The sequence below is a fragment of the Odocoileus virginianus genome, chromosome 4, assembly GCF_023699985.2.
Source record: "Odocoileus virginianus isolate 20LAN1187 ecotype Illinois chromosome 4, Ovbor_1.2, whole genome shotgun sequence".
NCBI classification, from domain to species: domain Eukaryota; kingdom Metazoa; phylum Chordata; class Mammalia; order Artiodactyla; family Cervidae; genus Odocoileus; species Odocoileus virginianus.
In genome coordinates, this window is record NC_069677.1 from 58,235,162 (window position 1) to 58,260,742 (window position 25,581).

Here is a 25,581-nt window from a genome sequence, read left to right on the forward strand (position 1 = left end):
TCTTAGTCACAGTTCCTCAGCCCCAGGATCATATTAAATTTGTCTTCAGCTCTTCCCTAGGCTTGCTTGAATAGATTGCTTTTTAGGTTGGAGGAGGTATAAAGTATGTTTTGTTGGTGGTCTATGATTGGAGGTAACCAAAGTAACGATGAAAGTTCTTTCTCCTAGAGAGCAGATGGCGAGTGTGCATGCTAAGTCGCTTCAGTTGTGTCTGACTCTTTGCAACCCCATGGACAGTTGTCTGCCAGGCTCCTTTGTCCATGGGATTCTTCAGGCAAGAACACTGGGGTGGGTTGCCATGCCCTCCTCTGGGGGATCTTCCCGACCCAGGGGTTGAACCCATGTCTCTTGCATCTTCTGCATTGGCAGGCAGATTCTTTGCCACTAGTGCCATCTGGAAAGTCCTGTAGATGGTGCAATAACTCCCTGAAATTAAATGGTGCCAATTGGGCACATAACATGTCTAGAAACCAAGAGCCTAGTGAATAGATACAGAAAATGCATTACACAAAAGAAAGTATATTGTATATAATAATAGTCTCTTATTTTTAAAGTACTTCAATATTTTAAATGTAATTTTACTTTTGAGATAATTTTAGAAAGTTATAGAAGAGTTGCAAATACAGGGAGTTCTCATATACCCTTCACCCAGGTTCCCCAAATGTTACCATCTTACATAACAATGGTACAATGATCAAAGTGAAGCATTAATAGTGGTACAGTACTATAAACGACAGACTTTAATTCAGATTTCACTAATGTCCTTTTTCTATTGTAGGATCCAATCTAGGCTCCCACATTGTATTTGGTTGTCAGTTCTCCTTAGTCTCTTCTTATCTGCGACAATTCCTTTGACTTTTCATCATGACTTTGACATTGTTAATGAGTACTGGTCTGGGTATTTTACAGAAGGTCCCTCAATTTGAGTTTATTTTATTTTTTTAATGATTAGAAGGAGGTTGTGCATTTTGGGAAAGAATACCAAAAAGATGGTTTACCTTCTTGGTGCACAATATCCGGGGTTACATGATATTGATTGTATCTTACACTGGTGATGTTACTAGTGTTGTTAACCTGATCGCTTGGTTAAGGTAGTCCCTGCTAGGTTTCTGCACTGTAAATTTTGCTTGTGTAATATAGTATAATACATTTTTGGGGAGGTGCTTTGATGCTGCTAATGACCTATTTCTCCTTAAACTTTTCCCCCATAATTTTTGTATCCACCTGTAGGTTTTCGTGAAGTATTTATTATGATGTTGCTCTAATGATGGCTTTCTGTTTTGCTCATTTGTACATCCATTAGCTGTAACTTCTTCTGTAAGAAAGAACTGTTCCTTCCTTTTCTTTCTTGACTGAATTATCTTTTTGTATCATTTATGTACTTATGGGTATTTAAAAGGATTTACACATATATCTTACCTTGACCTTTATAAAGGAGTGAAAAATAGTATCACTTACAGTAGGGGCTCCTATGTGTTATTTTCTTTTATTTTGAAGTGTACATTGATTAGCATCTAGGAGATAATGGTCAAGTTAGTGGTTTACCCACAACCACACCTTTTCAATGACCTGTTCACTGTACTTAATACCCGTTAGCCTTTTTCCCAAAGGTGGGTGAGAAAATTAAGATGAGTGAAGTTCAAATAAATAAAATTTGCTAACTGTTTTAAAGTTTTGCCTTATCAAGTTTTCTAGGTGACTTTTATAGCTTGGAACTTGGAATTATGATTTTTTTCTGTGCTGCTATTCTCTTTTATTATAGCTAATTTATAAGGGATTGATTGAAATAAAAAAAATACTTTCTACTTTGCTCTGTCAGTAATCGTCCTACATACTGACCTCTCTGACAAACCACTGGCAAAATGCAGGGGAAATCCACTCTCTGGCATGGAAGCCGCAGTCCATGAAAATGGCAGGCTTATCTGATCCAGGTTTGCCAACCTATTGAATCAAAAGGAAAAGGAAGACAACGATTCATCACATTCAGAGGTTAACATTCTCTACCTGTCTGGGCTTTGGACTCCACTGGCGATACTTGCCAGCAACAAGAGATATATTCCAGGATTAAATTAAATCATAATACTTGCACACTGTGTTTTTGCCTGTCGACACTCACAGTGAGCTGGAGGCTTCCATGGCTGTTTATTATTTTTATTAAGCTTGTCAAGCTCGTATTTTCAGAAGATGCTTGATTACTCTGCTTAATTGTACTCACATGGAGGTTATTTTCTACTGCTATTATTAGGTGACATGACCAAGACAACTGGATAAGTAATTAGAAATAATCATGATTGTTGCTAATATTGTAAGATTTTTTTCTTTTCTCCCACTTATTCCTTGTCTTTTTATCTTCTTCATTAGCATTGCATGATAAAAATGGCATTGGAGGACAACAGCAATGAATTGTTGATGCGCTGTGTGATGTTGTCTGATAGACATGAAGTTTATGAACCTCTTTAGCAAATGGATTTGCAAACAACATCTGGGAGAGGAGAATTTCATCAAGGTAGATGATCATTTACATTGCTTACAGGAATGTGGTTAAATTTATAGGACTTCTATTTTATTGCATTTTTTCCTTTTGGATAAATCAAAATAATGATTTAAAAATTCACGCATGATAAAAGAATCTGGGTACTCTGTTTGATTCCCTGAGGGATGTAGGCAGAAAAAGAGTTATAACAATGTCTGAGATGAACATGTCTGTGAAACAGATGTTACTGTGTTAGAATTCATTGATTTAAAGTGCTCAGATGTGGCAAGGTTATGGTTAAAAAGCATTACCTTGAGGAGGTAGATAGTGTTTCCTAAAAATGTAGTTCCGATGGCACTGCGAGAGATGAGGTCTGGGTTTTCACTGGCGACTTGTTCAGTCCATGCCTCTATCTACCGAATGGAACCATTGATGGATTAATGGGACATTCTCAGTTCAGTTCTCAAGGCAATGTCTGTCTAAATCACGTATGCTTCATACCGTTTCCCATTGGTTGTACTTCTCATAACTGTGTCCAGTAGCACGGACTCTGCTATCAAACTGAGCCTCCATCATGGACCTCAGGTTGCTTATCAATACCCTGTAATAAACCAGAGGAAGCACTCCTGTGAACATCAGCGCGTTTCCCTGTGACCATGTGCAACAACGCAGAGTCTCTGCTAGTCAGATGTGTCCTCTTCACCTTGAGCTACTTGTCTCAGAAAGCGGGTAAATCATTGAGAAGGGTACCAGAGGGTGTGAGTAAGGCAGGCTCTTCCTTGGCGCAAACTTGTTTGGCTGTCCTTGGACCTTAAATCTGAAAGATGATTTCCTTGTTATCTGGGGAACCCTGGGTCAGGGCCTTGGGCTGCCGCACAAAAGCATGCCCTCAAGCCTACCTGTGCTCAAGACTTCCCTTGTTTTAGCACTGAAACCATGTCCCAGCAACCTACTCATTCCCAGGAAAATTGGGACATCCCGTCACCTGAGGCCTTTCTTTAGGTTTTGAGAAAAATACCTTGATGGGTGGAAATTCAGAAATATTAACAAGCTAGTAAAACTTTATTAGACAAAAGAACACTGAGTTTAAAGTACTAGCTTCCGCTTGTCTTTCTTTTGGCATGTTTAAAGAAGTCTAAGAGTGGCCCTGTAGCAAGGTAATATGAAAACTGATGACAGAGATTTTGAGGCCTGCTATTTCCTAAAAATGATTATTCGGGTGGAAGTGTGTATTATAAGAGGCAGGGGTGAAGGTGTGGGTATGTGTGACTGTGTTTGACTTTGTAGCTTCTGAGTGGAAAGTGTATTTCGAAGGGACAAAATTTTATGAGCATTAATGTCCTTGGTCATAGCACTGTAAACATTATGGGCAGGAGCTAGCTTGCAGAAACTTCTGTTATCCACAGTCAAGCCTTGAAATGTTTTTATCTGACTCACAGAGAACTGTAGCTGCACATCAAAATCTTCTCCTCCGACTGCCCCGAGGGCATTCTGGTGAAGTCTGTCAGGGACCTTCTCTGAACTTCCCTCCAGGTCTCCCCTCCATTTGGTTAACTTGGGCATGAACTTGCCTCCGTTTGTGGAAAAATGCAGTGAATCAATACTAAATGGTATGGATTTCCTAGCAAGAAGGAAACACTGTCTTAAGGTCTTAACTCTCTTAAGGTAGTATTAAAAAAAATAAAATGGAAAAGGAGAAGAGTTTCAGATTTATTCTGTGGAAAGAAAATTTCCCACTAAGCATAGCCATCAGTACTTTGTTAGTGTATTCATGTCTATGGCTGCTGTTTGCACAAACTAAGTGGCTTAAAACAACATGAATTTATTATTTTATGGTTTAGAAGCCCAGCAGAGGTCTCGCTGGGGTAAAAATCAATGGGTCCACAGGGATATGCTCCTTTCCGGAAGCTCCAGGGGAGAACCTGATTCCCTGCCCTTTATAGCTTCCAGAAGCTGCCCGCGTTCCTTGGCTGTTTGCCCTGCTGCATCTTCAAGGCCAGAAGCAGCAATCAGGTCCTTCTCGTGTTTCTCCACTCGGATTTCCTCTTCTGCCTCTCCCCTCCTCTCTTAGGGCCCGGGATCACCTGGGCGCATCTAGAACGTTGCGCTGTGTTCTGCGTTCACTTGCTTGGTTTGTCCGGCCCCTGCGACTCCTAGCCCACCAGGAGTCTGTGGGCTACAGGACTGCACCCACCAGGAGTCTGTGGGCTACAGGACTGCAGCCCACCAGGCTTCTCTGTCCATGGGACTTCCCAGGCAAGAATACTGACTGGAGTGGGTTGCCATTTCCTGTTCTAAGGGATCCTCCCCACCCAGGGATCGAACCTGTGTCTCCTGCATTGGCAGGTGAATTCTTTACTACAATGCCAGCTGGGAATCCCATTTATTTAGAATAATCTACCTATTTTAAGTTCAGCTGCTTGGCAGCCTTAATTCCATAGCAACCTCAATTCTATCTACATTCTGAACTTCTCTTTGCTATTAACATAACACATTCAGATGTTCTAGAGATTAGAATGTAGTCTTTTTCTTGGGGTGGGGGGGACAGTCATTCTGCCTCCTATGGTTAGGAACAATGATTATAATATTATGATTATAGTTTAATTATAAACACCCAAGTTGGATTGTTAGGAAATAGGATAGAATTAGAAAGAATCTAGAGTTAGAAGTCAAAAGATCAGGGTCATGGTTTTGCCTCGTATGTAGATTGGTTTCAGCAAAGTCATTTAGTCTCTGGGTCTTACTTTCACAATTTTTATAACGGGATATTTGGTTAGCTGGTACTCAGTGTCCATTCAGCTCTGAAATGCAAGGACCTGACTCAGATTCTCACGTCCTGGTCATTTATATGGATTTGTTCAAAGTTTATGAAGAAAAGTTAAACTGAAGTGAAGCTGCCAGTTATGGGCTCCCCTAGTGACTCATGACATAAAGAATCTGCCTGCAGTTCAGGAGGCCCAGGTTCGATCCCTGGGTCGGGAAGATCCCCTGGAGAAAGGAATGGCTACCCACTCCAGTATTCTTGCCTGGAGAATCCCATGGACAGAGGAGCCTGGCAAGTGACAGTCCATGGGGTCACAAAGCGTCAGACATGACTGAGCGACTAACACTTTCCCTTTTTCACTTCACCATCTTCATAAACTCCAGGGAAGCAAGCATCTAGAGTAGAGATAGTTTAGGAAAATGGCTTTCAAATGTAACTAAAAACTAAAAACAAACAAAGCCAAAGCAAGCAAGACAAAAACCTTGAAAACTAAAAACCAGGAGGCAGAAACCTTTAAGAAAACAGCTATTCCAAGATCATCAATTTGAAAGAACAAATCCTGCCTGGTAATTATAAGTTCTCTAACAGAATGGCAAAACTAAAAATATAAGAGGAAATGGTCAATGACATCCACTTTCCCTTTATCAAGATTTTCCATTTTCAGGGAACAAGTGAAATAATCATCTATGTCACATGGCTTCTTAATGGGTGCCCAGAGAAAAGAAATCATGAATTAATTGCTCCCAGCCTCAGGACATTCAATAGACGTTTGTATCTAAGACCATAACCATGGTGATTTCTGACCTACCACGAACCAGCTCTAAATGGAGTAGGAAGTAGGGGTTTCCACAGCATGTTGCAATATCTTTACTTTTTCATCCAATCTTCAGATTCAAATTATTTGGGAGAATAAGTGACTACTTGGAGGTTGGTGTTTTGTTTGGTACTAAAAGGAAACATTCTGTTAGAGTTATTATTATGTTAAATATTAAACATTTTCATCAATAATCAAAACAAAGAAACATAATAAAACCAATTAGATTTAAGATGACACCCAAGAGTAAAAGTGTAACTTACAAAAGACTATCAGAATGAGGTTGAAATGTGGTGGTGACTTTTGCCTGAAGGTAGGGGATTGACCTTAAATGAACCCTTCCAGCCCAGTGATTATTTGATTTTATTAGATTTAGGATGAAGCACTACTTTAGCTATATTACAAAATATTATTACTAAATAATGAGCTTCTATTCCAGGAGATTAAAACAATGCCTCTTAATGTAACAGGGACTGCATTACAGCTCCAAAGCACAGAGGCATATACACTATTTTATACTTTTATATGTTTCTTTTGTGGTGCTGTCCAACTTCTTTTTTAACAAGTATGCGTGCAAATTAGATAACAGACTCCCAGAAGAGCAGGAAGCACAATGTCTGAGAGGAGAGTCAGGACAGTTTTCTCCCCCTTTTAGATTCCTGGAAACGGAGTGTTTGGTCACTTCCCAGACTGCACACCCACTGCCACTGAAGAACATTACTGTGTACCAATTGCTATTCAAGGACACTTTAGTATTCAGATTTGTGACATGCAGAAAAATGTTACAGAGAGAGAGCAACACTCAGTCTCTTCCTGGATTGGGTAGGACATAGACCCACCGAAAGGTTCTGTCAATGTTCAGAACCAAAAGTGCGAGATTTACACCATCCAATTCTTAGTCTTTGTGTACATAGGGTACAACATAAGCATTTAAAAATATAGCTATTTTTCTGGTTGCACACATTTTGAATTTCTTCCCATGGTAATTCAGAATCTGATTGAAACTACCAACTGATGCAAGTCTTGGTGAAGAGAGCTGGAATCACTGAAAAATCTGAAAAGCTGTTTTGGTGAAATGTGTGCAGTTAATGGTTCCTGTTACATAGAAGGTGAAAGTGTTAATCTCTCAATTGTGCCTGACTCTTTGCGACCCCATGGACTGTAGCTGGCCAGGCTCCTCTGTCCATGGGATTCTCCAGGCTAGAATGGGTTGTGGGTTGCCATTCCCTTCACCAGGGGATCTTCCTGACCCAGGGATTGAACCTGGGTCTCCTGCACTGAAGGCAGATTCTTGACTGTCTGAGCCACCAGGGGAGCCCATTATATGGAAAAACTGCAAATTCTTGCTGGCAGGAAACCCTCTAAACACACACTAGCTACCATAGAAGGCAATAATGGGATGCCCAGGGATCGCTTGCAGCCCTGGCGAAGATATTGCCGGGGTACTTCTACAGGATTTCTGGGGACTTATTATTACTTAATACTTAGAAAATTATAAGCCACTAATGTGCTAAGCAAAAATTAACAAGATCTTAGTCCTTAGAGAACATCTTGTGTTCTACATGAGACAGCATTCATACACAGTTCCCCAAAAGTTTACCTGGTATAAAAGTGCATGAATTTTCTACCTGCTAAAAAGAGACTGATACCTGATTAGAAGCTGTTCTACCACTTTATGATCCGAGTAGAATAAGGACATCAATTCAAGCCACTAGGGTTAGCTTATGGTCTATAGCTTATGATCTAAGACTTTTAAAGAAACTGTCATCTTTTTGAATATTATTGAGGGCTCCTGAAGGCTAGGATTTTAGAAGTCCTTCCTAGTATAATGAAAAGAGCAAAATATCACAGACATGAATCTCAATCACATTTCGAAACTTACTGTGTTATGTCTTTGTCTTAAAAAGATAGTCAATTCTTAGGGTCACATATTGACACTTCCCTCAGGCCGAAGCAGATAGCTAAGCAGATAGCTAAGTATGATAATGGGGTTAAACAAAACAGTTTCTGTTGACCTTTAAAAAATGTATAATCTCCCTCTTTATGCAGTAGTACAAATAGTAAAATAGCAGCATTCACAGCGACAACAATGTCAGTTGCAATTTATTTATATATTGTTTAGTTTCGTCTTCACAACAGCCCTTTGAAAGTGGTATTATATTTATCTTCACTTCATGAAAATATGATTCTAAGGATCCTTTCTTTATAAAGACAAAGAAACTGAAGTTCAGGAAGGTTAAACAAATTATCCAATGTCACACAGCCAGGAAGTTGCAGACTCAGGATTTCAGTCTTGTGTCTTTTTTCCCCAAAGCACTTGCTTGTTACATTATGCTTCACCACTTCCCCTGATGGAGGTGAAGATTTTATAGGTGATAGTTTTGATATCTTTACTGGCATAAATAAGACATACAGATGGCTAACAAACACATGAAAAGATGCTCAACACCACTCATTATCAGAGAAATGCAAATCAAAACCACAATGAGGTACCATTACACACCAGTCAGGATGGCTGCTATCCAAAAGTCTACAAGCAATAAATGCTGGAGAGGGTGTGGAGAAAAGGGAACCCTCTTACGCTGTTGGTGGGAATGCAAACTAGTATAGCTGCTATGGAGAACAGTGTGGAGATTCCTTAAAAAACTGGAAATAGAACTGCCATATGACCCAGCAATCCCACTGCTGGGCATACACACCGAGGAAACCAGATCTGAAAGAGACACGTGCACCCCAATGTTCATCGCAGCACTGTTTATAATAGCCAGGACATGGAAGCAACCCAGATGCCCATCAGTAGACGAATGGATGAGGAAGCTGTGGTACATTTACACCATGGAATATTACTCAGCCATTAAAAAGAATTCATTTGAATCAGTTCTAATGAGATGGATGAAACTGGAGCCCATTATACAGAGTGAAGTAAGCCAGAAAGATAAAGACCATTACAGTATACTAACGCATATGTATGGAATTTATAAAGATGGTAACGATAACCCTACATGCAAAACAGAAAAAGAGACACAGATGTATAGAACAGACTTTTGGGCTCTGTGGGAGAAGGCGAGGGTGGGTTGTTTTGAAAGAACAGCATGTATATTATCTATACTGAAACAGATCACCAGCCCAGGTGGGATGCATGAGACAAGTGCTCAGGCCTGGTGCACTGGGAAGACCCAGAGGGATCGGGTGGAGAGGGAGGTGGGAGGGGGGACTGGGATGGGGAGTACCTGTAAATCCATGGCTGATTCATGTCAGTGTATGACAAAACCCACTGAAATGTTGTGAAGTAATTAGCCTCCAACTAATAAAAATAAATGAAAAAAAAATACTAGTCTATATTTTTAAGATGTAAAAAATAATAGAAAATTTCTGTTAAAATTATGTAGGTCAGTTTATCAAAATGTCATGGAGACTTGTGCTTGTGGTTGGGGATTGTTGAGTAAATATTTGGTGGTTCAGGACTGGAGCTGGAGACTGTCTTTTTGCTTCTTGCTGACCCACTCTTTAGAGGAAAAACTCTGCTTTAGACTAAAGACTAAAGTTGAATTTTTCTACTTTAGTCATTTAGTTTAGTTATTTCCACCTTCCCTCAAATTAAGACGGAGGGAAGTTCTAAGTCTAAACATCAGGTCTGTTCTCTTCCTAGAGTGTCGTTTTTTTCCTTGTCTTGTCTGGCTAACTGATCAGTCTTTTAATTCTCAGCTGAAGGCTCCTTTCCTAGTATGGCCCCCTGTGATCCTTCAACTTCATCTATTCCCCTGCATCTCTAGCTCTTCACTCTTCTTGACACCTATTAAAGGTATTGCAATCCTTTGTTCATTTTCCTCTGAAGGGGGTGGGTCCTATCTTTTTTCCCAGCGTTTGTTATGTGATAGACTGGTGCTCACTATCTATATGTTGGATCAACAGATGAACAACTGCCTTCACTTAGGAGAACATTGTAAACTAGGAGCAGGTCAAATATCTGGCTAAAAATTTGGGATTCTAGAGCCAAGCCTGTTTTTATTAGAGCAATAACTCAACACAAATTCTCTCAGGCCTAACGTCAAGACTTGAAATTCAGGGCCGGCTCTGCCGTGACCTTCGTGTGGAGCCCTGAGGAGGCCATTGTCTTGGTCTTATTGTTATCTTCCCAGGCTGAGAGCATGCATGACAGAGAACTTTCATAACCATAAAATGTAAGCTTACTCATATCGTAGTCTGTTCTGCCCCAGAAAGTCTTCCACAGCGACAGCATCTTCTGCTTTAATACGGAAGTCAACCGTACTGTGAGGTTTGATTTGTGTGAGCGAATCTGGCTTCCAGAAATCCATCTGAATAAGGAATAAGACATATTGTATTGGACACCAGTAATTCCATGGATGAATCATCACTAGCGAGCACACTACCCCAGTGAATTATGAATCAAATTATCCATGAAATCTCTTATACATATCTCCTTTATTTCTGAGTGGACAAAAGTTGGGACCAAGCAGCTGGATGTCAATAAAAGTGTGTGCACACACATACATACATAGCATTAATTATCGACAAGCATGAAGAGCATATGATTATCTCCCATAATGGTAGTTAATTGCAGTATTCTATAACTGCTCTCTTCTGTATATTGACTTTCTAGAACAGTTGCTTATTGGTGATGGCTGTGTTTGTGGTAATGGATATATGTGATAAATGAATGACGCTGAATTACCTGGAGCCCAAATTTAATAGAGAGAAGTGGAGCTTTCCCTTTTACTTTTTACTGAGCTCATTTTATGAGTTTCTCTTGGAACTCAGTGCCGTACAGATCACACTAATGTGGAAACCAGAGCATCCCTGACCTGTGGAGGATGCTTCAGGGAGGAAAGTTGTCTCTCTCCACAGTGGTCATCTTGGCACCATGGGCAGAAACAAGAGAGTCTCAAGAATCCAATAGTGTGCTGACATTTTCATTTGTTCAATTATTTGTCAATAATCACTGAGGACCTACTATGGGACAGATTTTATTTTCTTGGGCTCCAAAAGCACTGTGGATGGTGACTGCAGCCATGAAATTAAAAGACGCTTGCTTCTTGGAAGAAAACCTATGACCAACTTAGACAGCATAATAAAAAAGCAGAGATATTACACAAAGGTCCGTCAAAGCTATGGTTTTTCCAGTAGTCATATATGGATATGAGAATTGGACCGTAAAGTTCAGTTCAGTTTAGTGGCTCAGTCATGTCCAATTCAATATAAGACCCCATGGACTGCAGCACGTTAGGCCTCCCTGTTCATCACCAACTCCCAGAGTTTACTCAAACTCATGTCCATTGAGTCGGTGATGCCATCCAACCATCTCATCCTCTGTCGTCCCCTTCTCCTCCTGCCCTCAATCCCTCCCAGCATCAGGGTCTTTTCCAATGAGTCAGTTTTTTGCATCAGGTGGCCAAAGTATTGGAGTTTCAGCTTCAACATCAGTCCTTCCAATGAACACCCAGGACTGATCTCCTTCAGGACGGACTGGTTGGATCTCCTTGCAGTCCAAGGGACTCTCGAGTCTTCTTCAACACCACAGGTCAAAAGCATCCATTCTTCGGCGCTCAGCTTTCTTTATAGTCCAACTCTCACATCCATACATGACCAATGGAAAAACCATACCCTTGCCTTGACTAGATGAACCTTTGTTGGCAAGTAATGTCTCTGCTTTTTAATATGCTATCTAGCTTGGTCATAACTTTCCTTCCAAGGAGTAAGTGTCTTTTAATTTCATGACTGCTGTCACCATCTGCAGTGATTTTGGAGCCCCTCAAAATAAAGTCTCTCACTGTTTCCATTTTTTCCCATCTATTTCCCATAAAGTGATGAGACCAGATGCCATGATCTTAGTTTTTTGAATGTTGAGCTTTAAGCCAACTTTTTCACTCTCCTCTTTCACTTTCATCAAGAGGCTCTTTAGTTCTCCTTCACTTTCTGTCATAAGGATGGTGTTGTCTGCATATCTGAGGTTATTGATATTTCTCCTGGCAATCTGACTGGAGAAGGGAATGGCAAACCACTTCAGTATTCTTGCCTTGAGAACCCCATGAACAGTATAAAGAAGGCTGAGCACCAAAGAATTGATGCTTTTGAACTGTGGTGTTGGAGAAGACTCTTGAGAGTCCCTTGGACTGCAAGGAGATCCAACCAGTCCATCCTAAAGGAGATCAGTCCTGGGTGTTCATTGGAAGGACTGATGGTGAAGCTGAAGCTCTAATATTTGGTCACCTGATGTGAAGAACTGACTCATTGAAAAGACCCTGATGCTGGGAAAGATTGAGGGCAGGAGGAGAAGGGGACGACAGAGGCTGAGATGGTTGGATGGCATCACCGACTCGATGGACGTGAGTTTGGGCAGACTCCGGGAAGCAGTGGAGGACAGGAAAGTCTCACGTGCTGCTGTCTGTGGGGTCGCAAGGAGTCAGACACAGCTGAGTGACTGAAAAACGACAATAAAAACAATAACGTGCTCGACTCTGCACCTGAGACTCAGGACACACTTGAGCAAATCAAACATGGGGAGATTTTAGAGGCCATTATGCACAAAAGTAGAGTGACATATTTGATAATTCTGATGTTTTTCTTTGTGGGTGTGTGGTTTCAAATCTCCTTTTTCCCTTGGGAAAATATTAACCAAGGACATCCTGGCTCTAACAGGTCTCTGATTTTCTCTTCTTTCCTTGAGCTGAATAAAGGCCTGGAAGCCTAAGGTGACCCTGACATTGGATCATTCTCTGCTCTTTGTTTCCCCCAGTACCTGTTCAGATATTTATGAGCTAATCTCAGGCTAGAGATGTGGCAGGTGGTGATATTTAGGATTGTTGCTTTGGAACTTGGGAGTTTGGGCAGACAGAGAGGTTGTTAAATAGAAACTGATGATGTAAAATATTAAGATGACCCAATTTTAGATGTGCCTGTGGAGAGCCCAGTTGCCTATCTCCTGTCCTGGGGATTTTCCAGCTACTGCAGATGTCTAGAGGATGCTGAATCTTGAGTCAGGGTCATAGGGAATGTCAGCACAGGAGAGGCGGGACATTAGGATTACACAGGAGGGATTTCAGAAGAAAGAGAGTGAGTGTGGTTGCCATTAGGTTGCTGAAAGGAGAGAGTATTGATAATTTGATAAGGATTGGCTACAGAATGTGATGAGAAGATAACGATGAGAGGTTAAAAGATAGTGACAGAAGGATAAAAGCTTATCATGATAAAGATAGAGAAAGCAAGAGCTGGTGATGAATTCTCGTTAGCCAGCACTGTGGAAAGAAGGGCCATGAAGACAAGCACATTATGGCAGAAGTTTCTAAAAGTTAACTCTGGGGCTTCTCTGGTGGCTCAGTGGGGAATGAGAGTCCGCCCGCCAATTCAGGAGACATGGGGTCTGACCCCTGATCCTCAAAGGCCCCTGGGCGACTAAGCTCATGGCCCACATCTGCTGAGCTCACGAGCCACACTCTCTGAAGCACATGTGCCCCAGAGCCTGTGCTCTTCAACAGGAGAAGCTGCTGCGGTAAGACACCCGTGCGCTGCAACTAGGGAGGGGCCCCCACTCACCGCAGCTAGAGGAAGCCCGTTTGGCGGTGAGGCCCCAACACGGCCCAGATGAAGAACAAACCGCACCACCAAAAAGGTGAGCGTGAATGTGTGTCCTTCACAAGGATCTGTCACTCCATGTGGGATGGGAGAGGGAGGTGTATCTCGATTACAGACACAGAGGTTTAGAATCGGTAAAGAACATGAAGTTCTCCAAGCACATGTAGGCAATTAAGACAGGGCCCTACTCACACAACACTGGGACCCTCTAGTGTTGCTCAGGAGACTCCTCCCTGCCAAGATCTATGTATCTGTGCTTGAAAGCTCTCCCAGAGCTGGAAAAGGCCTCACGGCTCACAGCAGGCAGGAGCTGCCAAGAAGCACTTTCCAGAGAAGTGCTTAATCAATGGCCCTAGAAAGCAGGTGTCTAACTATTCCCATCCTCTCTCTTCTCAGGTGGGACCATTTTGAAGTGTGCAGTTTGCACCCTTTCCTAGAGTGTCTCCGGAGGATGGAGCTCTGGTCATCCTCAGTGCGGGCTGACTTTGCCGTGTCCCTTCTGTTCGCTGCCCGCACTTCTCTGCCTTGCTCCTCACTTCTCTACCCAGGCTCCCCCTACTTCCCAAGTGAAATCTGCCATTGACTCTTTGTCTGAGCATCTGTCTGGGAGCACCTCTGTTAAGATGTTAGCTTTCTACCTAGAGTAACACAACATCCTTGGTGATGGTTCTAGTACAATCTTGAATATATCTAGTACTGCTTCAGAACAGCCTAATTGCCTTGTAGATGGTTTTCTTTTTGATATTAAACTGAAAGTTGCCTTCCCTAATCTTTTAACCTCTTGTCCATCTGTCTTGGCTCTGCCAAGTATTGGTGTCTGTGTGTGTATATATATATATACATATGCACATATATACATATATAAAAATATTTATTTTACAAATGAGATAGAGAAATCTCATAAACATGTTTGACAAGGACTTGCTGACCTAACCTGAGGTTCCTTAAAACCTTCAGTTTGTCAAGGAGAAAATTGGTCAGCAAACATACTGACATCCAACACTATGGAGTCCTACAAATATGATGGAGACTTACTAACCTGGGCTTGGTAACCAGTGCTTCTTAAGAGACATGGAGCCAAAAATCAGGAAGATCATAGCCCCAAAGATGTTTATAATGCATTAAGTATGGTTACAAATAATAAAACATTAGCACAAAGAGATAAAGATAAATTTCAATATTTACCAACACTTAGTGAGTGAGATCTATGTTTAAAATATGGAAGCAGAGTAAAATACATGATCTGAGCTGTGGGGAATTGAGTTACAAGTTAAGGAGTTGCCACTAGTGGTAAAGAATCCACCTGCCAATGCAGTAGACGCAAAAGACGCAGGTTCAACCCCTGGGTCGGGAAGATCCCCTGGAGTGGGAAGTGGCAAACCATTCCAGTACTCTTGCCTGAAAAGTTCCATGGACATAGTAGTCTGGTGGGCTACCATCTGTGGGGCCACAAACAGTCAGACATGCTGAGCAACTGAGCACACACACACAGATAAACAGACTGAGGTCATACATTTATAAACCCACGTATCTGAGTAACAAAGAACCATAAGGAATATTTGTTGGAAGATAAAAGAATAACTTTAAGTGATAGCACTGTGACAATGTCAACTAAACCACCCATCTGGCTGATAACCAAAGAGTCCATCCTAAAATGTGATACAAAACCAGCGCAAAAGCAAGATAAAGTAGTGTACTCACCTTAAATTCTTTTGGGAATAAGAAGAACATGTAAATAAATTAATAATTATGTTGGAGAATTTCTATTTTTCACATATTTACACGTATTTGTTTCTTCACATTGTGTTTGACTGTAAATTCAGCATAGGATTAACTCTTCATTTATCTCGATGGAATTTTCCTTTCTTGTTGGAAGAAGTGATAACTTCTACTCTGGGTCTAGTTCCAGACAGCGGGGAGGAACTTACAAGTGTAATAGGAGTGATGGAACATTAGAAGACTGTAACCATGTTACTTTGGTTGTCTACCTGAAGCTAGAGAAACAGTTCAGGAAAGTATACAGAGAAGAGGATAGCTTTTGTGGTGAATGCCTCTAATAAAGAAACAAGAAGGTGAAAGAAAACCTTTATTATACAATTAAATATGAAAAGAGGGAGGTTGCTGAAGTCCAGTGTGGTCACAGGTCTCTTCAATACATTCAGCTTTTAAAAGGCCATGTTCAAAAGCTGGGAGGAAGGACGCCTGGCCAAGGATGAATACAAAGGCTAGATGCCCTTGTAATGATCTTATCAGGAAGGCTACAGTCCAGCATATGCTATACTTGCAAGATTACTAAGAAGAGTAAAACCTCTTTTTCAATCACATTGGAAATAGAATGAATAAAGAAGAAACATGCTGTCTCATGGCTTGGAGCTAAAGCATAATGTTTGCAGCTGAACAGATGAAGTAACCTTACTTACCTCTTGTGTGGCTTTTGTCTTTTCTAAGGAGTTACACTATCTCTTATTTTTTCCTACTTCTACTGAGAAATTACCCTAAGTAAATAATCTTTCACGTTAAGATTTTAGCAGAAATACCTTCTTTGGAAAGAGAATTTTGAGGCTCAGAGATAAGGATGGAGAAGGCAATGGCACCCCACTCCAGTACTCTTGCCTGGAAAATCCCATGGATGGAGGAGCCTGGTGGGCTGCAGTCCATGGGGTCGCGAAGAGTGGGACACGACTGAGCGACTTCCCTTTCACTTTTCACTTTCATGCATTGGAGAAGGAAGTGGCAACCCTCTCCAGTGTTCTTGCCTGGAGAATCCCAGGGACGGGGGAGCCTGGTGGGCTGCTGTCTATGGGGTTGCACAGAGTCGGACACGACTGAAGCGACTTAGCAGCAGCTTAGCAGCAGTAGATAAGGAGAGAAGGGATTATACTGGTCACGTAATTTGCATTCAGAATCCTGGATCTCATGGTGGTCATAATAACAAACACATAGTTTTTACTATGTAAATTCTTTCCAAGTGCTTTACTTATATTAGTTCTTTTAAATCTCAGAAAATTCTGTACGGTAGTTGCTCTTATTCTCCTTATTTGACAGATTGAGACCCAGAGAGGCATCCAAGGTCCAGCTAGCAAGTGGCAGAGCCAGGAACTGAACCCAGGAAATCTGAGTCCAGATTCTCTGCTCTTGACTGCTAGAAAATGCTGAATTTTAGGTAACTAAAAAGGCAGAGGATGCGACTGCAAAACTTTTTCTCAGCAATCTTAGAGGAATCAGAGCCTGACGGGATCCCTGAAAAGTGGAGGGGGCATGTCTTGGAATTCATAAATAAGAAGACAGGTGAATCTCAGAAGCAGGATCTCCCAGGGCCTGGCATGGATACTGGCAAAGTTCACTGGAAGCAGATGGGTTGTGGATGCTCAGAAAAGGGAGCCGTGAGCCTTGGGAGCCAGCGCAGTGTACAGCAAGAGTGAATCAAGCCCAGTTAACTTCATGTGATGATTGAAAGAAAACACGAGCCTGCCAGAGTGCTGAATCTGGATCTTAGCAAAATGTCTGACCAGGTCTCTACATTTACACTCTTCTTTATAAGCTGGAAAGCACAGTTAGCTGTAGGTAACACGACAGTAACATGGATAGGAGAGAAAACTCATCTGAGATGCCCTGATTCATTAATCACTTTCAGTGCCTACTTAACACTGCATTTGGCATACTGGAGACTCTTGATAAATAGATATTAAAAGAAGGAATCATGGAAGATGCCTCTAATTCTGCACTGACCCTTCACTTACTTAATATTTTTACTCTATCTGTGACAAAGGTAGAAGTCAAGAAGACATGTTTATAAAGCTTGCTGGTGATATGAAGTTAGGGCAAATTATTTCCCTCAGTGAATTCTTTTTTAAAACTGTCTCAGTATGCAATAAAGATAATTTTTAACCAACTAAACATATAATAAAATCCTGCATTTACAGTTAGGCAAGTATAGAAGGAAGAATACCTTACTTCATGTGAGAGGGTGATTCATGTGAGAAAAAAATACCCTGATAGCTTTGATGGGCATTAGGTTTACTATAAGCTAAGAGCCTTCTAACTGTTCAACCTGTAAAAAGAATCTTGCACCCCATTAGTAAGTGTCTGCTGACAGTGGCCCTACACTGTGTATTAATCAGAGTACATCTGGAGGTCCATTGTCAATTCTGAGAGCTACTTTAAAAAAAAAGAAATATAGACAGAAAGACTGAGCTATGTCCAGAAGTGACCACAATGACCAAGAGTCTGTAAACCCATGCCAAGAGTTTTGATAAATCTCAGAAGTGAGACAGTATTTGACTCAGCTAGGTCCAAGGGGTCAAGGTTAAGGTAGTTTTCAGCTCAGTGTAGTGGTTTGAATGGTTTGTAAGGCACATGCTACTTTGAAAAAGAAGCATTCCTTCTATCCTTGGAAGCTCTCAAACAGGTTTTATTAGGGCTAGCAACCAGAGATGCTATTTCCCCTGAAGAAGTTCAGATTTGGGTGGAAGCCTGCAATAGGTGACTTTAAATTCTCTTTCTGATCTAGCCTTCTGAATCTGTTTCAGTTTATGGCACTCTCTACCTTTTTTGTTTCCCTCCACATCTTAAAAGCTAGAAAGATAACTATAGAAAGATAATGGATTAGATAGATACTTAGGAACTAGTAGAATGTTTTGGTTTTTATATTAATGAAAAGACAGCATTGGATCAAGTAAACTATTTGTGGTCTACAATAGCTCCCTGCCACTAATATATATACACACACACACACACACTCACACATATATATACACACATACATATATATATATATATAATAAATTTAAAATGTCAGTTTTAATCCCATAATTGGAATTTTAATCCCATAATTAAATCCCATAATTTAATCCCCATAATTGCATTTAAAAAAAAATAAAGTAGCCTAGAGATTTTGATTTCTTAATAGTAAAATAAAAGTATGAAAATCGCTCATGACTTTTTATCATTTTTACCCCCTTCAAGTCCTATCATTAAGAATGCCTGAATCAAGGTCATGAAAACTCAAGCTGTTTGATTTGAAATGAAAGAAAATCAAAGAGAACAGATGATACATGGGATGTGGAAATGAATTTCAAGTTGGACCAAAGCCCAGTTTTTCTGTAATATCCAAGTTGATCATTTTTCTCTTTTGACTTAGAAGGGAAGTTGCTATACACTAGATGTTCTTTGACCTTCGCAACAATTTTGACTCATCCAGTTGTCATGCTCAGGCAGCTCTGTAAAAAGTTACCCAAGATTTATGATACTGTAGGGCTTATGGCAATCAGATTTAGGCAGACATATAGGTGTGGTGGCACTAAATGTTTTTCAAGTTTTTATTTCTTGCTACAAAAGTGCTGTCGTTAATATTTCATGTCATTTTTCCCTTGATGGAATCACAGTGCAATCTTAAGGTTTTAAAAAATAACCTACGGTTTTAAAAATATTGTTATAGGAAACCTATAAGCATAGATTGGCATTTACCTGCCTGGTGCTGGCCAACTCATGGAGTAAGCTGATGTGATTTTCATCTTCAACATGGACCCGGAACACCTTGTCACTGAACAATGAGATGGAGAAGAGAACATGTAAAATGGGGTAATGTGTTCAAATTTTTGGTTAACAAGGAAGGACTTGCTAATTTAAGCCGTAGGCTACTTACCCTTCAAAGTGCTCACCAGGATGGTGAGCAGATGTTAGGGTCACGGTCACGAGAATCAGGAATGCCAACATTGTGCCCGACTGGGTCTTTTAGGTTGGGTTCACCTGCTTTTATAATCCGGGATGTTCTCTGTTCGGATTGCAAATAGGCGCTGTCAGATCTTGACTAATGGTTTTCTGAGAATTGTTGCCTTGGTAGCTGTGTAACGTCTAGAAGTCTATCTCTCCCAACACCTGTGGAAACAAAGCAAATAATATGAAGTTCAGCCTATCTAATTTGGATGTCAGACCTTGAATATCTGGAGGAAAAGGAGCTTTTTACTTTTTTTTTTTTTGTTTTTTATAAAGTACTATTTTTATTTTATTGTTTCTGAATACATTGGGTCTCTGTTGCTGTGTGCAGGCTTTCTCTAGTTGCAGCGAGGGGGGGCTGCGTTCTTGCCATGGGGCACGGTTTCTAGGCGCTCTAGCTTCAGTTGTGGTGCACAGGCTTAGCTGCCCCGAAGCACGTGGGATCTTCCTGGACCAGGGATCCAACCCGTGTCCCTTCATTGGCAGAATGAATCTCATGCATTGGATTTTTTTTTTTTTTTTTTACTACTAAACCACTAGGGAAGTCCCAAGAAGTTTTAAATAAAATCTATTTTGTAGCCTTTAATTTTTTTTTTTTATTTGAGAAGTACATACAACAAATTCTATAGATTTAAGTATAAAGTTTGGTGAGTTTTGACAAATATATATACCCATGTAATAAACGTCCCAGTATCCTATTCAAGGTATAGAACATTTTCATCACCCTAAGAAGTTCCTTTAAGCATGCTTTCAATCTATTCTGTACTCCCCTTAGGCTACCACTATTCCTATTTCTAGCTTTGTGTATTAATTTTGTCTATACTAAAACTTGATATAAATGAGATCATATGGTATATATTTCTTTGTGTCTGCTTTATTTCATTCGTGATCATGTTTTTGAAATTGATTAGTGTTTTGTTTTTATTATTTTTTTTCCTTTTTATTAACAAGTTATATTTTATTGTACACTGCAGTTTATTTCCTGTTGGTGGGTATTTGTATTGTTTCCAATTTTGTATTATTATGAATTAATCTGTAGTAAACCTTGTATGCAAGTCTTTCTGTAAGCATGTGTTTTCACTTTGCAGGGGGTGGGTTACACAGCTGTTGAAGAATGTGCTGTGTGCAAAGTCACTTCCCTCGTGTCCGACTCTTTTGCGACCCCCTGGACAAGCTCCTCTGTCCATGAGGTTCTCTAGGCAAGAATACTGGAGTGGGTTGTCATGCCCTCCGCTAAGGGATCTTCCTGACCCAGGGATTGAACCCATGTCTCTTACATCTCCTGCACTGGCAGGTGGATACTTTACCACTGTTTAAAGCCCCTAATTTAAAAATGGAATTGCTAAATAATAATGTAGGTGAGGGTTTCACACTCTAAGATTCTGACAAACATTTTTCCTCAGTGGTTGCATCATTTTAAGTTTCCACCAGTATCCAGTTACTCTGCATTCTCTCCAGTGTTTTGGAAGTATTAGTCTTTAATTTTCGTAATCTTAATGAGTGCACAGTGGTATCTAACTGTGCTTTTAATTTATATTTCCTTGATGCTGATGAAGTTAAACATCTTGTCATGAATTTTTTTAGCCATTTATAAATCCTCTTTATGAAGTATCTATTGAAATCTTTCGCCTTTTAAAAGAAATGGGCTATTTGCCTTTTTATAATTTGTGTGTTTTACATTTTCCCAAGAAATCTTTGGCTATCCCAAGACCTCAAACATTTGCCTGTGTTTTCTTATAGGAGTTTTGTAGTTTAGATCATTATGCATGATGTAAAGTGTGGATCAACACATTTTTCAAAAATATGATAACCAATAGATACAGTACTGTTTGTTGAGAAGGCTTTTCTTTCCCCATTGAATTACAGTTGGTGTCTGTCAAATTCATTTGGCCATATATGTGTGTGGTAATTTCTGGACATCATATTGTGTTCGACTGATGTATTTCTCTAATTTCATACAACCGTCACAATGTCTTTAATTACTATACATTATAGTAAGTCTTAAGATCAGATAGTGTACAAATCCTCCAAGTTAGTTCTTTTTCAAGATTGCTTTGGCTATCAGTGTCAACTTCTCAATTTCTATGAAAAATCTTGTGGAATTTTGCTTTATATTGCATTGATCTGTAGATCAATTTTGGAAGAGCTGATATAATTTTGAGTCCTTCAACTTACAAGCATGTTACCTCTGTTTATTAATCTTGGTCTTTGTCAGAAAGTGTGAAGGGTCTGAGATCTTATCCTACCTACAAGATAAAAGCTTATCCAGCTGCAGTTCCATAGATGCTGGTGGAAGATAAACTCCTTGATCAGAATCAAAGGACCTTATTATGCAAGCACAGCAGGAAGCATGAGCTTTATGTTTGCTTCATTTCTTTCACTCTGCGGTTCTATGAGCCCCGGTGGCTGGTGGGTACACAGGTCTGTGTCACAACTGAGGTATACTAAATTTAGGAAACTCTCAATCTTATGAGGGAACCACTGACAAATCTGCCTAGCTTTTGCCCCAGAGGACACGTTAGCATTAATACCCTGAATTGCAAGCAGATCTCTCATTTGCCCTAGAGGGAGATGTCATTCTGTCTCTAAAGCTGTTTGCTATATAAATGTCTTTGAAAAGATAGTCCAAAAAAATAAAAGCTGTTCCAGGACATGCAGAGAAAGAGGGATCCATGCAGACTTGTCTCTCAACAATTCCTACCTCTTTCTATACACTCTTGACTTCTGCTGGATCTTTCCATGAGTTTGCTCTCTGTTGCTCATTCTTACTAATCTGATTGACAGGGGCTGGGATAAAATCCATTGGGTTTGCCTAATGTGACATTTAGTTAAGGCTAATTTCAGTGGAACTCCCAGTAGTGTGATGAGACCAGGCTGTAGTACTGACCTCAGCCATGCCTCCCCGGGGTACCAGGCCTAACCAGCTAAAGAAATTCCATGAACTATCGGAGTCTGTTTTAGAAAGTCAGGCAGCTTTCTTAAATTTCAGTATTGACTGTTACACTGAGACAGTACTACAGTTACAACGGGAAATATTAGCTGTTGTGTAAATTCCACCATTGGCTGCAAGAAGGGCGTCTGCATGTATGCGTTGCTTCAGTCGCATCCAACTCTTGCGACCCTATGGACTACAGCCCCCCAGGCTCCTCTGTCCATGAAGTTCTCCAGGCAGCCAACTGGAGTGGGTTGCCATTTCCTTCCCCAGGGGATCTTCCTGACCCAGGGATTGAACCTGGGTCTTCTGCATTGCAGATAGACTCTTGACCGACTGACCCACCAGGGAAGACCATGCCTCAGATAGATTCAGGTTAGCATCTTACTGGATTGCCAGTCCTGATGGCAAGATCATTTCTTCTTCCTCCCAAATCTAATAAATCTTCAGAATAAATCTCAGTGGCCTGACTTGGTACATCTCTACCCTTGAAGCAGTTCTGTGGTCAGGATGATGGAATGTGCTAAGTCATTTGATCACCTCCAGAACCTTGGAATAAAAAGCCCCAATTAAAATGTTTATAAAACTATTACTGCTGCTGCTGCTGCCTTTCCCAGGATGGATCTTGAGCAGACGTCACTTGTGTTTGTCACCAGATCCCAAATCAAGTCAAAGTCATAGGTCAGTGCCTAGCTACGAAAGAGGCCTTAGTGAGTGGAAGTCTGATTTTAACTTTGATAGTGGGAAGGATTTCTGCCTCCCTTGGCTCCTTAGCTAGAGCTGCCTCCAAACTTAGAGTAGAGCTTTGGATCTGGATGGCTAAAAAAGAATGACAAAATCATTTGTGGGTGACTTGTACTTGGGATGATAAACATACTAGAGAATTTATTTCAAGTGATGTTTTTTGAATCCAAGTGGAGGGCAGTTAGGATTTTCAGTTAGTAATTAAAATTTGTTTTTGTTAGTTGTAATAGCTCTTCACAGATACTAAAATTTCTGCTTCCTGTCTCATGTTTATATATTTAAATTAATTTTTATACACAGTTTTGGTGATGAATAAGCCAAGAGACACCTTTGTGTCTGTGTGTGTTTCATGTAACAGCATGATATTTTGGAGATTCTGTTAACTTCCCCATGGAGTTATGATTCATCCTATGTGAGATCTTTCTTTCTGGAAAACGACTTCCCCCAGCATATCACTTGGTGTTAAATAGTAAAGGATTCTAAGGTCAAATGTGTTTGCTTTAAACTAAAATAAACAAACTCTTTTAGTGTAGGGCTTTTTAGAGTTGTTAACATGTATTGTAAATCATCAAAAAGGACTCGCATGCAGCATTTCCCAAACTTATCTTACAGTAGAGTGCCAGGTTGGCTCAATCCAGCTAAGTTAGAAGATTTAGGACTGTTGCTGGATTCCATTGTGTTTGGATGTGGAACATTTTCCTCAAAAGCCTCATTTAGGACCAGTGGTTTAGGGAACAACACAGTTTGCGAAACTCCAGACTAAGTTCACAAATAGAACCATATTAACTTGTGGATTCGTGGTCTGTTTATGTTCAAGGCCAAGACGTTTATTGTGACTTCAGTGTTAAGGTCACTGGCTAAGCATTATCAGTGTTATTGTAAAATTCCCTGGTTGCTCAGTGGTGAAGAATTTGCCTACAATACAGGAGCCCTGGGTTTGATTCATGGCTCAGGAAGATCCCCTGGAGAAGGAAATGGCGATCCACTCTGGGATTCTTGTTTGGGAAATCCCATGGACCGAGAAGCCTGGTGGGTTACAGTCCAGGGGGTTGCAAAGAGTTGGACATGACTTAGCGACTAAACAATGACAAGTATATATTTTGAAGAGTGTTTACAGACGTGTTTTGAACACCCACCTTTGATCATAAGTTATACTCTTTACATGGAAGTTTTAAGTGTCAGTGAATATATACAAATATATATATATATAGTTACATTTGATTGTGTAATTTCATATTGAAGTATAACTGATTTTGGAGCTGTATTACACTTGAGTTAAGGTCGGATCAGTCCCAGAAGAAGAGAGATGGGCCTGCACTCTCTAGGTTTCTGAACAGCACCCTGCCTCCAGGATGGCATCGTCATGGATGTTAGGCTCACCCAGGCCTCACCGGGCAGCCTTCCCAGTGGCTCAGTTGTAAAGAATCCACATGCCAGTGTGGGAGACATAGGTTTGATCCCTGGGTTGGGAAGATGCCCTCAAGAAGGGAATGGCAACCCACTCCAGTATTCTTGCCTAGGAAATTCCGTGGACAGAGGAGCCTGGCAGGCCCACAGTCCATGGGGGTTGCAAAGAGTTGGACAAGGTTTAACAATTGGGTCAGTTGATTATTCTGGGAAAACCATTGTCTCAACTTGAGTGCTACCTCAAACCGATGGGTGAGGATTAAATAGAGGACTCTTCACTGTTAAAGGACCAGATGATATAAGGGAAGAGAGAGAAATCAGGGAATGTGTAATTTCTGTTAAATCAGAGAAAACAATTTGAATGACTTGGAGGAGTACAAATACTTTTGCACATTTATTTGTGTCTATTGGATACTGAATATGAGAATTTTTATATAAAAATCATTCACTCAGAAACCCTGTGTCATCACCATCATTGCCATCATCATCACCGTATTCTTTTTTTTTTAATTCCTGTTTATTTATTTATTTATTTCCATTTATTTTTATTAGTTGGAGGCTAATTACTTTACAACATTGCAGTGGTTTTTGTCATACATTGACATGAATTAGCCATGGATTTACATGTATTCCCCATCCCAGTCCCCCCTCCCACCTCCCTCTCCACCTAATCCCTCTGGGTCTTCCCAGTGCACCAGGCCCGAGCACTTGTCTCATGCATCCAACCTGGGCTGGTGATCTGTTTCACCCTAGATAATATACATGTTTCGATGCTGTTCTCTTGAAACATCCCACCCTCGCCTTCTCCCACAGAGTCCACAAGTCTGTTCTATACATCTGAGTCTCTTTTTCTGTTTTGCATATAGGGTTATCATTACCATCTTTCTAAATTCCATATATATGTGTTAGTATACTGTAATGGTCTTTATCTTTCTGGCTTACTTCGCTCTGTATAATGGGCTCCAGTTTCATCCATCTCATTAGAACTGATTCAAATGAATTCTTTTTAATGGCTGAGTAATATTCCATGGTGTATATGTACCACAGCTTCCTCATCCATTCGTCTGCTGATGGGCATCTGGGTTGCTTCCATGTCCTGGCTATTATAAACAGTGCTGTGATGAACATTGGGGTGCATGTGT

General features: G+C 40.5%; 1 protein-coding gene across 1 annotated transcript in view; it reads right to left on the bottom strand.

Annotated features, from left to right (window-relative positions):
- Positions 1 to 19,356, bottom strand: part of CPB1 (carboxypeptidase B1) — a 37,565-nt gene extending 18,209 nt beyond the window's left edge. The window contains exons 1-6 of the mRNA XM_020911678.2: positions 19,286 to 19,356; positions 19,108 to 19,183; positions 10,243 to 10,367; positions 2,975 to 3,074; positions 2,785 to 2,886; positions 1,840 to 1,941 (exon numbers count right to left, since the gene is read on the bottom strand). Of these exons, the coding sequence (XP_020767337.1) occupies positions 1,840 to 1,941; positions 2,785 to 2,886; positions 2,975 to 3,074; positions 10,243 to 10,367; positions 19,108 to 19,183; positions 19,286 to 19,356 (576 nt within the window). The remainder of the gene's footprint in view (positions 1 to 1,839; positions 1,942 to 2,784; positions 2,887 to 2,974; positions 3,075 to 10,242; positions 10,368 to 19,107; positions 19,184 to 19,285) is intronic.
- Between the last annotated feature and the right edge of the window lie 6,225 nt (positions 19,357 to 25,581).